Source organism: Choristoneura fumiferana, chromosome Z, assembly GCF_025370935.1.
Source record: "Choristoneura fumiferana chromosome Z, NRCan_CFum_1, whole genome shotgun sequence".
Taxonomy (NCBI): Eukaryota; Metazoa; Arthropoda; class Insecta; order Lepidoptera; family Tortricidae; genus Choristoneura; species Choristoneura fumiferana.
The window spans coordinates 45,110,903-45,124,232 of record NC_133472.1 but is presented as its reverse complement, the minus strand read 5'-3'; the positions used below and the strand labels follow the sequence as shown (position 1 = coordinate 45,124,232).

The 13,330-nt window shown below is 39.9% G+C and overlaps 1 protein-coding gene across 1 annotated transcript in view; it reads right to left on the bottom strand.

The window, feature by feature from the left end:
- Positions 1 to 13,330, bottom strand: part of Abl (tyrosine-protein kinase Abl) — a 99,952-nt gene that overhangs the window by 47,555 nt on the left and 39,067 nt on the right. The window contains exons 4-9 of the mRNA XM_074101350.1: positions 11,689 to 11,888; positions 10,773 to 10,871; positions 8,103 to 8,295; positions 7,394 to 7,449; positions 6,116 to 6,399; positions 3,658 to 3,934 (exon numbers count right to left, since the gene is read on the bottom strand). Of these exons, the coding sequence (XP_073957451.1) occupies positions 3,658 to 3,934; positions 6,116 to 6,399; positions 7,394 to 7,449; positions 8,103 to 8,295; positions 10,773 to 10,871; positions 11,689 to 11,888 (1,109 nt within the window). The remainder of the gene's footprint in view (positions 1 to 3,657; positions 3,935 to 6,115; positions 6,400 to 7,393; positions 7,450 to 8,102; positions 8,296 to 10,772; positions 10,872 to 11,688; positions 11,889 to 13,330) is intronic.

Genomic DNA, 13,330 nt, shown 5'->3' with positions numbered 1-13,330 from the left:
TCTTCGACACCTTGTAGCTGTGTACGTTTATTTCTGCAATTACTGACAAATTTAAAGCAGCTTGTTAAGAATCAAAAGTATAATGGCATTGATCACTTTTTTACAATTCAATGTGGTCTAATTACAAAACCATTTCGAGGAATAGGTTTATTAAATAATTTTATAACACTTTAGTAAAAAAAAAAACTAAATGATCGTGTGTATTTTGCAAATAACGTTTGACCTTCATCGTAAATAAACGTTATGTAACTAAACAACATAATCCTAACACTGACAGGTGATAGACGGCACTACGTTTTTTTAAATAATTGTGACGGGCAAAAATAAACGTAGTTTTAACGCCATGGCAACTATGGTTAGCTATAATTCCGGTAACTTCGGAATAGGATAAAAATTTAAAACCCAACTAAAACCAAAATCCTTCAAATAGATTCTTAAATTCGACGGTTGAAACCCCTAAACAGCCAACACGGTGTTTGTTAATCGAGGATTTTTTTTTTGCTATTTGAATTTTGAGCAGATGGCCTGTCCATTAGTCGAGCGTACGTTTTTAAAAAGTAATATTGTAGTTTTAAACAAAACATTGTTTTTTTTCCTCGCATTCAAAGTGAAAAGTAGTGATTAACGCGAGAATAAACAACCATAATGCCACTCGAAATATAGCCACCCTCGCGCTGCTAGGGTGGCTAAACATCTCCAGTCATTATGGCTTGTTTTAGTCCCTTGTTGAACAATCTACTATTATCTTCCTCAGGGGTGAAGGAGCGGGCATAAGCTAGTTTACTATAAATAGAGTGGCATAACAGGCTACTTGATGCCACCAATCTATTGAAATACTTTATATGAGTTTCAAAACACGATTACCCATATTGCATAAGTAATCTTTTTAAGTAAATTATTTCAAGCTACTAATATCCATTTTCCAGTTAATTAAAATACATAGCTAAATTCTTATTTTTTTTAAAGAAGATAATTTTGTCCGCCTCATATTTCATACCAGAAAGACAATTAGAGAATTAACACAATTAATCAATAACTAATTTATGTTTGCAATAAAAACAAATTATTTTTGCTCAGAAAACCAGATTAATTTCAATTGACCACGAAATTAATTTTTAGTCGCCTTCAATAAATACTTGGTCAACTGAGTTGGCAAATAAGTGACGTTACAACATTTTATTGCCACACTGAATTTAAAGGGATACCGGGTTATGATCGCTCATAAAAAGTACGTTAACTTATCGGTGGCGTTTTTAACTACTTGATTATACGGCGTGTTTTTATACAAACACAAAAACTAACCAGATGTTGGTTTTAGTGCTGCGAAGCGATATTGCAATAGATTTTAGGTTTACCATAAACTGTGAGATTGTAATTAATTTTTGATTCTTATTTCAAGAAGCAATGTATTGCGTACAATAGTAAAGGCTGATCAGGAATATAAAAAACCTGATGCGAGTTTTATACTGCAACATTATTTCCACTTACTATACGATACTTATCAGTCATATTGACAACGGTGTATGTGATGTTACTTAAAGGAATATTTTCTAATCCCTCAGACTTTTTCTATGACAAATACTTTTATACATTGTGAATTATTTTCCTTCCAAGGCTATGGCTAATCTTCGGCATTTTCACGCACAAAAACACAAAGTAACACTTTTAGTACCACAACACTGTAGTCATGGTGCAAAACCATTTTTACTGTTCAATTCATCATAGTTTGAAGAGAAAGTTGGTAGGGGACTGTTCAAATTTTCCAATTAGTGAAGAAATACCCACACAATAAAAATAATGGAAACATTAAATAATAAGAAAAAAAAAATCTTTGTTTCCATACTTTTGACCTGGGATGTAATCCTTAAGTACACTGAGCCTGTAAATTGGGACCCGAAAACATTAAAAGTAAAAATTTCAAACAAGTATAAGTTATAAATTTATTCGTACACATAACTTAAACATAACCAAACCTTTTGAGGCCCCAATAGTCTGCCGGTCGGGTAACCTGACTACGAAGCTCAAGTTCCCAGATTTTAGTTAGTAAGTAGCCTTAGGGGCTGTTACACCACCCATTCATTAATTTTATCTGACGGATAAATGTGATGCCGTCTCCGTCTATTCAAACAAAACAAACAGAGACGGCATCACATTTATCCGTCAAATGTTTTTTTTTATTCGACTGGATGGCAAACGAGCAAGTGGGTCTCCTGATGGTAAGAGATCACCACCGCCCATAAACATCTGCAACACCAGGGGTATTGCAGACGCGTTGCCTACCTAGATGTCTAAGATGGGATACCTCACGTGCCAGTAATTTCACCGGCTGTCTTACTCTCCACGCCGAAACACAACAGTGCAAGCACTGCTGCTTCACGGCAGGATTAGCGAGCAAGATGGTGGTAGCAATCCGGGCGGACCTTGCACAAGATCCTACCACCTGCAAAATCAATAATCAATGGATGGTGAAACAAGGGGTTAATATGGGTTTAATTGTACAGGACTTTTAGCACCGTCTATTATTCGTTTCTTACACGTTAGCTTATCGCTCTCTCGCCGGCGTTGTAGCAAGCGTCTTAACCAACTATCAAAAAAACGACTAACCTTCTCCAGCATATGAGACATCAGCCAAATCGACGCCGGGGTACGGCGAAATGCCGTAAGTCGCGATCTCCCACAGCAGTATCCCGAAGGCCCAGACATCCGACTTGGTGCTGAACGTGTATATACGTTATCGAGACGTCAAAAATATCGATACACTTTATGCCACTAAACATAAGGTCGATGTATACATATTTTGACGCTATGGCTGTATATATTTTTGCATTCGACTGTACGCCTGACCCCCGGACGCGGTCCATTTGATCGGAAACTTTGCGCCGTCTAAGTACCATCAGCCAAATAAGTGGTCTATCAATTATTAAACAAACTCCTATCAAATGCATATGTCGCTAAAGTCGAACTTTCAAGTTGACAGACACGTCTATTGGCATTATTGTTTTATGGCATGCAAACGAGTGGGATATGACATGACAGTTGGCAGATTGTGCATATCGACGTCTGTGGTCTATGGATGGTTGAGTGGTGTGTCGACTCTTTCTTTTACTGTGATGTTTATATTTATTCTTGTGCACGTGTCTTTTGTCTGGTTTTGCGTTCTGTTTGTTTTCATTATTGTTATTATTTTTATTTAATTATTTTACTTTCTATTTGTTTCTTTTAGATTTACTTTTGAATTTATGTCGCCTTCCGTGAAGTCGCCAAGCGGTCTCAGCGGAAGACCAGCGTTGGCCTCTAGGCCAACACTATGCTGAGCTGAGACCGTTTCGCGATTTCGCAAATACTGTCGTTAATATTTATTTTATACTTGTTTTATTTTGTACTTATAATATGTAATTTGCGAATTAGCAAACGTTTCTATTTCTATTTTCTATTATTTTCAACTTTAATGTGGTAGACCACATATTTGGCTGATGGTACCTATAGCGACCAACTATAACTACTTATCGCGCCTCTAACACCCCTTTGTTTTTTACTCGTTTTAGGCCCTTCTCCTTTAGTAATTTTTGGAAAAAAAGAACGTTTATTTTTCAGAGGTGCGCTGTGCGTACCTAGCTATTTTTTTTACTGACAAAATCTATAAAAAAAACGACTAACCTTCTCCAGCATATGATAGACATCAGCCAAATCGACGCCGGGGTACGGCGACATGCCGTAAGTCGCGATCTCCCACAGCAGTATCCCGAACGCCCAGACATCCGACTTGGTGCTGAACGTGTTGTACGCCAAGCCCTCGGGCGCGGTCCACTTGATCGGGAACTTGGCGCCGGCGTGCGCGGTGTAAGTGTCGTCCCGCATCAGCCGGGCCAGGCCGAAGTCGGCCACTTTCACCAGGTGGCTCTCGCCGACGAGGCAGTTCCGCGCCGCCAGGTCCCTGGTGGAGAACGTATCATAATCATCATCCATACTAACATTACAAATCCGAAAGTTGGTGTGCATCTAGTAAGTACACTTTTTGAATCCTACTTATACTGTAAATGTGACAGTTCGTGAGTGTGTCTGTCTGTATGTTTGTTACTCCTATACTCGAAAACGGTTGGACAGATTTGGATGAAATTTGGTATGTAGATAGCTGGACATCTGGAATAACACATAGGCTACTTTTTATCCCGACATTCCCACGGGATAGGGATAAAATCTCGAAATAACAACCGCTGGGCTTAGAGTCATGGAATTTGGTATGTAGATAGCTGGACATCTGGAATAACACATAGGCTACTTTTTATCCCGACATTCCCACGGGATAGGGATAAAATCTCGAAATAACAACCGCTGGGCTTAGAGTCATGGAATTTGGTATGTAGGTAGCTGGACCTCTAGAATAATACATACTAAGTCTACTTTTTATCCCAATATTCCCACCGGATAGGAATAAAATCTTGAATTTTCAACCGCTTGGTTTAGTCTTTAAATTTAACACAACCTCAATGAAGACCACATTATAAATTTTGGGAATTCCCAGGGGGATTTTATAAAATCCCAGAATTTCAATTGTACCAGATCGAATAGTTTACGCGTGCGAAGCCGCGAGTAAACTATAGTATCATCATATATTTAACCCATTTCCAGGTATAGCATATATATATAGCGAACATATAAATTTACCCAAATATTCGACCTTACTAAATTAACAATATGATACAAAATCAATTGCAATCGTTACAGTACATTGTGCATTAAGGGGCGTAAGAAGGGGATTACTAACGAGAGTGTATTAAAAGCCCGACGCCGGAGGCGGAGGGCTTTTAAGGGCCCGAGTTTTGTATTCCCCTTACGGCCCGTATTACACACAATGAGTTTCTTTCCGGATTCTTCTCAGCAGAGGTTTTTCCGAACCGGTGGTAGATTTTTTTTTGACATTCATAAGTGCTTGTTATAGCCTAAATTTAATGAAGATATTTTGACTTTGACTTTGACTTTGAATGATTTTCATCACATTGCGAGGAAAAAAATGCAAAAAATAAATTATTTTGTGTCCAAACACTTCACAGTTCAGCAAAAGCAAGACGACAACTGAATAAAATATGGCTACCCGCCAATACAGGGTAAGACGAAGTTCTTATCGTACCGTCGCTCTCACTCTCGTATTAAATAATATTAGCGTCAGGAAAACGATATGAACTCGATTTTCGAATTTCGTGGTAGCCCAATTTAAAATATAAAAATAACGAAGTTTCATGAAGCGTGGAAAATTTTTATTGTGTAAAATTAGGTTAGGTATATCTAAGTTTTAAAGATGTAAATAAAACGTTGGCTGACTTGAAACCTCTTTGTCTCTGAAATGACGTACCTACTAACTTTTTAAAACTAAAGTTATAACTCCCTTGGGGAGGAAAACTATACGTAAATCCATAATTCCCGCAGGAATAATTGAGGCCGTTGTCTTTTAGTGTACAGGCATGGAATAACTTCATTGACGAGCAAGTGTGATCAAAAAAATATTATTCGCTTTTAAATTAATCCCGCATAAATAAACAATATAAAACTACGATTCATTTTGTGGTAGCACATCTAAATTCGCGGGGCCTGGAAAAGTGTTAAGAGCCGGGTCAAAACACAATGACCTTCTCTTTGGCACAAAATAAGCAGTAATAAATTATTTGTTAAAAAAAAAATTAAACGAAAAAAAAATGAGGAGGTTCGCGTATGTATAACTTCTTACAGAGTAGTCCGATTTTAATAATTCTTTTTTTAATTGTAAAGCGTGTACTCCGAGGATGGTCCCGTTTAAATTTGGAAAAAATATTCCTACCCTAATGCTAGGAAAATAGGGGATGATTGATTGTTCAGTCACCAGGCATAACATTTTACAGAGTAGTCCGTTTTTTATAATTCTTTTCTTTAATGGGTAGGGATGGATATTTTGATAGGATATACCTTGAAGTTCGTATTATACAAATTTGGAAAACGCAACTTTGTGTAATCCTAAGAAGGTAAGTATACTCGCCAACTATACTCTTCGCTACGAAAAGAACACGTTGATAACGATCACTATCTATAAGGTACAATTTAGCCCCTTACGAGGCTAACACGGACACAACGACACAAAACCCACCTGTGTATAAACGACCTGCTCTCCAGATAGCTCATCCCGGACGCTATCTGCGTCGCCATATACATGAGCACGACCGCGTCTATGTTCGCCCTGTTCCCGGTCCTCAGGTAATCCAGCAGGTTCCCTCGCGACATGAACTCCGTTATGATGTAGAACGGGGGCTCCCGCGTGCACACGCCGAGGAGTTTCACCAGGTTCCGGTGACGCATCTCTTTCATGATGGCAGCTTCTTCGAGGAAGTCCTTGAGAGCCATGGTGTCGTCTTTCAACGTCTTTACTGCCACCTGGAGGAAATAGTTTTTTTTTTCACTTCTCATGCTCGTAAAGTTGACATAAAATGACTTTTTATGCACTAGTGCATAAAATAAAATCTTCGTCTAAGACCAAGGTAATTAGGTGTCTACAGCCACAAACAAAGAAGTTTCTTTATATTTTTTTAATACATTTTTTATTTATATACAACTAAAAATCAATCAAAATAAATCACTAAAACTAAAAAATATATAATTATATAGTAATGCATCGATATTTTTATAATGCGGTTTTAAGGTGTATTAAATATGATTTTAATCTAAACTTTGTTTTCACGCCCGTAACAACAGACTTTGAAAGCCATACTTAAAAACCTCACGCAACGGTGCGCCATCTAGTGAGACAAAAAACGATAGCCCTCATTCCGGTCACGCAATATCAACTGGTAAAAATATATCCTCGTGGGCCCTCGCATACTTAAAGGAGTAATTAACAATAAGAATGACGGCCGATTTTATAACTGTAAGCACAAATTGTTCACTGAAGAAGGAATTTCAAGAATTTTGTAAATATCCGAAATAACAAAGCTGGTGGAACACGTCTATTCAATACTGTGCCTGTTAAAAAAAGTTAGATCTCACGAGGAATACCGCCCTAACATTCCCAACCTGATAAAAGCCGGCATGATAGTCGGAAGCCAAAAATTACCGACATTTAACGCGGTGATGCGAGATTTACACTCTCGCCTCGCGCCTCGCCTCGAGACTTGTACGCGAGTGTAAATGCAGCATAAGGTTACATATAGTCAGTGAATTTTCTTAAATTTTCCTTTTTTTTTTTCAAGTAGCCTGTATAGTGTCCCACTGCTGGGCAAAAGCCTCCCCTCTTGACCTCCACAACTCTCGTTCTGACGCAATGTCAGGCCAGTCCTTTGCGTACGTGTCCAGATCGTCCCGCCATCTTCTTCTCGGCAAATTCGGCTCGGGAAATTTTCCTTACAAGAAAAAAAAAACAAATAATTCTTACGGTAATATTGAACCGCTTCCATCCAGCCTCGTACACGTCCCCGTACTGCCCGCCGCCTGAAACACAAAAACGTTAAGACCGTGTTATTCCTCGTGTCATTCATTGCTGAGTAGATCTCTTGTTCATTGCGTGTGTTGATAGATAACCAGAGGCCGTATAACCTGACGTTTCTCACGCTAGCGATCGCGATCATATGACAGTTTAACTGTCATTTGATTGCGATCGCGAGGGTCAGAAACGTTACACACGGCATGATACGTGTTCTGTAAAGGTGCGACCAAACAGCTGCTTAAAAAACGGTGACGGTACGGAATCGCCGTGACGCACCGTGTGCGCACCGTTTTTTTTGCATGCTCTCCAAACCGCTGCTTAAAATACGTGACGGGCTGTAAACGACAAGAGTTTTGTTCGGTAAAGTCCTGACGTTTACGGCACGTCACTGCGACTCCGTATTTTAAGCAGCGGTGTGGAGAGCATGCGATAAAAACGGTGCGCACACGGTGCGTCACGGCGATTCCGGTATTGTACGGTTTTTGGGTATAGTTAGTCCACAGACTGCTGGTGTAAAAAGTATGGCAGAATGCCTTAAAGTGCGTTCTTTCTATATCGCAGTCATCTTTTAATTCTTCATCCACGATATGGCCTAGATATCTATACTGAGTGACTCTTTGATAATACTAGTAGGTTACTGGACACAGTGTGCACTCACCCAGCTTGTGCTTCATCACGATGTCGGTACGATCGATCTCCCACTGGTCGGGCGGCGCGAGCGGGAACACGGTCGGCTTGTTCCGCTTGGGCGCCGGGTACAGCAGCTGCGTGATCAGCCCGTCGCCGAGCACCGAATGGTGGTGGACCAGCTCGGCCAGCGTGCCGAACTTGGACTCCGACGTCACGTACACCTGTGGATACCATCTGCTAGAACATTCTCCCAACAACGTTATTTCCAGTAGGGCTTATTCCATCTAATTTGCATTATGACTAATTTACTGATTTCACTTTCATATTGCCAGGAGCTGATAATACCTAAATATGGTCTTTGCCCTGCTTATTTTTGATAACATGGGGGCCGGGGGTGGTCTAGATGGTTTTTTTTTTGCAAAATGTAGTAGGTATTAATTCAAGCACCTATGGCTACCCTAATTGCAACCAATTCACATGAATAACGATAAGATAACCGGAATAGACTTTTAAAAATATATATATCAATGTTTACGTAAGCATATGAGGGAAGGGGGGGGGTTGTTGCTGACTTTCTATAACAGGGAGGAACGGGGGGGAGTTTAAAATGACTAAAATTCTGCTAACGTAATACTTATACTTGAATGATCCCCACAGCGGTTTTAATCGACACGACAAAGAAACAGTGTCGACGGAGCTCTGCTCACGCGGAGCTCCTACTTTTATGTAGTTTTGGCCCTTCAAGCCGATGCAAACTAAACATAACCAAAACCTATGTTTCTGTGTCAATTAAAATTGGGAATAAACGCGATTATGAAGATTCAGTAAAAAAGCATATTGTGAAAAATTGCGCGGTGATCGTCGAATTATAAAAGCGGTATTGTAAGTAATTCAAAGCGATTCAATTACATTACCCTCTCAAGATAGTATACAGAATACTACATTTACAGCCAAGGGCAAAGATATCGACACGGCCAAAGTTACAAAAATATGTATACACGACTTTATGCACTTAATATAAAGGCCGTTTATACATATTTCTGCAACTTTGGCCGTGACGATATCTTTGCCCTTGACTGTACGAAGAGCAGAAAGGGGATCAGATGAGAATAGTTCAGTCAGAAACTAATTCTTTTCAGTACAATCACCACAACCAATAACTGGCAAAATAAAGCGTGCATATAATGTAGGATTAGTGGAAAGGGGTGTAGCATGGCGTGTGAACGTGTATAAGAGATGGCATGAGGTGTGGGTGTAAGAGAATGAAGGAGAAAGAAAGACTTGTGCAAGTCGATTTTATTTTAGATGTAGAACAGGAGATTGCTTAGCGACGGAAGACAAAAGACATGATTTGCTTGATTATTTTTTTGGAATTTTGAATTATAATTTTTACGTCTTAAAAGTGTTTTTTTTCTAAATTTACGATCTGACATATAGCAGATAAGAATCTATTCGTAGGGTCGGTAGGGCGTGTCAGGTATTATGCACGCATCGCTGTGGCATATATTAATGCAGGTAACTGCACGTACTAAGACTAAAACTAAGACTTAGTACATCAGGGTGTCCAGTAGTGTCCACTACAAATCCCAAAAAAAATCCCTGACTTTTCCCTGACCAATCATGTACATTTCGAAGCAGGTTATATATATATATAGGAAATAATCATGTATGTTAGGAAGAACATATGTGATTTTCCCACTAACGTCGATAAGCCAAAGGCTACTAGAAACACAGGGAAGCTTAAAGTTCCATCTTACAGACTGGCTAAAACCAAAAAGCCTTTTCTGGGAAATTGCATACGTTTTTATACTAAAATTCCAAAAATATTATAAATGAAACGGATACAATATTCAGATCTATTGTCAAGAAGACATTAATATCAAAGGCGTATTATAAAGTTAATGATTATATCATGGACAGGGATATTTGGAAATAATTCCGATCCGCATTAGCGATCCCTTCAAATAGCGAACCTACTGTGTTAAAAATAAAGTTGTGTTAAATACTTGTGATGTATACATATCATTTAATAATATTGTAAATCTGTTTTAAAAAATATATATATACCTCGTTGAGTTTCTTGCCGGATTCTTCTCAGCAGAGGTTTTTCCGAACCGGTGGTAGATTTTTTTGACATTCATAAGTGCTTGTTATAGCCTAAATTGAATAAAGATATTTTGACTTTGACTTTGATGTTTTTTGTACTGCTCGAGATACTAAGTTAGACCCCGATGACGGGAATTTACTGCACACCGAACGTGCTCACTTTTCCGTTGACCGTTTTTACGGTGCCACTCTTTAATACGTCGCCCAGAACTGGAACGACTGGTGTCAAAACATCGAGCTACTAAGTTTTGGGTAATCACAAGTTTTTTCCCTTGATTTCTAGCAAATTTCCCTGACTCTCACCTGACCACTGTTGTTTATTAAGTGTTTTTATTTATATGTTATATACCTATTCCTGTCTTCTCACTGTGCATAAATTACTGTTCGCCTATCTTTAAGTTTTCCTTTCCTGGTTAGGTTAGCTTGAAAAGATCCCTTTTAGGGATAAGTTCGCCTTTGTACTCTTTTGTTTTGTTGTTTTCTTTTTGTATTATTTTTTGTGTTTTATGTACAATAAAGTATTTACATACATACATACATACCACCTTGAGCTTCCCCGACTTTCCACAAGCCCTTCCCACTTCCCACATACCTTCCCATCGGAGTCCTCGTTGATGCGATAGTGGAACACCCGTCCCTCGTACCGCAGCGATATACTGCGCTGGCCAGGACTAGACTCCGACTCTCGCACCTGCAACGTGACAAACAAAGTCAAAAGCTAACATACTAGCGTTGTGGTGTCATCTTATGGCGTGCATTGAGTAGGCAGCAAGGGGTCTACCAGGAAATTCGAAAATCGAAGTTCGTATCGTATTGCAGGTGGTAGGACCTTGTGCAAGGTCCGCCCGGATTGCTACCACCATCTTGCTCGCTAATCCTGCCGTGAAGCAGCAGTGCTTGCATGTGTTTCGGCGTGGAGAGTAAGACAGCCGGTGAAATTACTGGCACTTGAGGTATCCCATCTCAGGCCTCTAGGTTGGCAACGCATCTGCAGATTGTTGCAGATGTTTATGGGCGGTGGTGAACTCTTACCATCAGAAGACCCACTTGCTCGTTTTCCATCCAGTCGAATAAAAATAATAATAAAAAAAAACTTTTTGCCAAATTTCATCCAAATTCGTCCAGCAAGTTCAGCGTGAATAAGTCACAAACATACTCACAAAATATTAGTAGGATATTGTTGTCACAAACAAATCAACACTATAAAGATGACTCTAAAGCAATTTAATGTGGCCAGATACGAGATTGAGAAAGTACATCCAAACTAATATTATAAATGCGAAAATATGTGTGTGTTCGTATGTCTGTATGTTTGTCCGTCTTTCACTTCGAAACGGAGCGATGGATTGACGTGATTTTTGGCATAGAGATAGTTTATGGGCCCGAGAGTGACATAGGCTACTTTTAATCACGAAAAAATGCACAGTTCCCGAGGGGGCAGCGCGCGATAACCGAACTCCACGCGGGCGAAACCGCAAGCAAAAGCTAGGATCCGGTACACTACTGACCAGGAAGCTGCCGTTGATGCCAGAAGACAGCAGGTACTCGGCCGCGTTCCGTGATATCGGGCCGTGGTACCACGAGTGCTTCTCCAGCGAGTTGACCGGCGTGACGTAGTTGCTGGGCACCCAGCCCACGCCGCCGCCCAGCGTGTGGGCCTCGCACCACTCGCCGCTCTTGTTGTAGCTCATTATGCGGACCTGCTCGCCTGCGGATAAACATTGCGAGTGTTCAAGCAGCTTCTCCACCATTGACATATATGTACAGTCGGAGTAAAAAAAGGTTCATCACCCTAAGATCTATTTTCCTGTGCTCATTATGAGCGATAATCTGCTTTACCGATTGAGTAGGACATACTGCGTCAAGCTGTCAACCTGCTAAACATAATTAGGTGACCATACCAACCCTACCACTACACCTTGGCACTGACAAACACTGACAATTAAATAGAACATTATTTAAACATGAAACTACCGTGAGACCCACTCATATTAAATATAATGACCCGGATAACTCACGTCTTAAATCGAGTTTAGCTCGACATCTTTCGGGCTAATCCGTAGCCCTTCGTGTGTGCGCGTGTTGCAGCAGCCGCTGAGTCGCGTTTCTCCGGAGTCGAAGGGCTACGGATTAGCCCGAAACATGTCGAGCTAAACTCGATTTAAGACGTGAGTTATCCGGCTCATTATATTTAATACAATGTTTATTTAAAAGGTTTTGTATTGATATGAAACTAGATATATGTTAGGGGTTGTACTATTTTGACCCTTGGTCAAGTAAGTATAATTTTATATGAACTTGCTACTTAGTACTTTGGTTTCAAAACGAATATTCTTGCAAACTTCGGTTAGCCTTAGGTACTTAAGTGGCAAACAATATTCCAACCTAGAATTTCACTAATATTCTCATCATAATTAGCGTAATAATCGGATTAATGATGGCATTAATTATGATTAAGATTTTATCCACTCGAGTTTCGACACTGACTCTCTAGTCTTGTGATATTGACAGCTGTCACCCGCACCATGCTACAATGAAGGTACTGTAGACTGGCTGTTTGGAACAAAACGCGACGCGCATCAATTAATGCTGTAAAGCTCACGGTATTAACATTTCGAAAAACTCACAAATACCCCGGTTTGAACCCACGACCCTCTGCTTGAGAAGCCACAACGATTTTTTTATCATTAGGTACACACATAGTAAGCTGTACAAAAAACACAGATACATAGAGATTTTCCAAGGTAGGCGGCCTTATCCCTTTAGAGCGTTCTCTTTCTGGCAACCTTTACAATAGACAGATTTAAGGGGGAAAAAGACTAGCAAATGAAACAATTTTCGTTACAATTTATCCCAAACACAATAATATTAATTGCGTTGCGTGTGCTGTGAACCGCTTCTGTCACGCTTGATTAGATCGCGGAGATAGAAGCGGTTGAATCCCAACATTTGGCTAGCGGGTAGCACGACAAAAAAAACATAAAGTCGAACATAGAACCTCCTCCTTTTTTGAAGTCGGTTAAAGTGGAAAAGATACGTCACGCAACGTCGCACGCCGCTAGTTGCAAGGTGACAAAAAATAAGTTGAATTACGGACGTTGCCGTCACTTTGAGACAGGACTGGGCTCGTTCTTTTAAGACCCCCAAGTT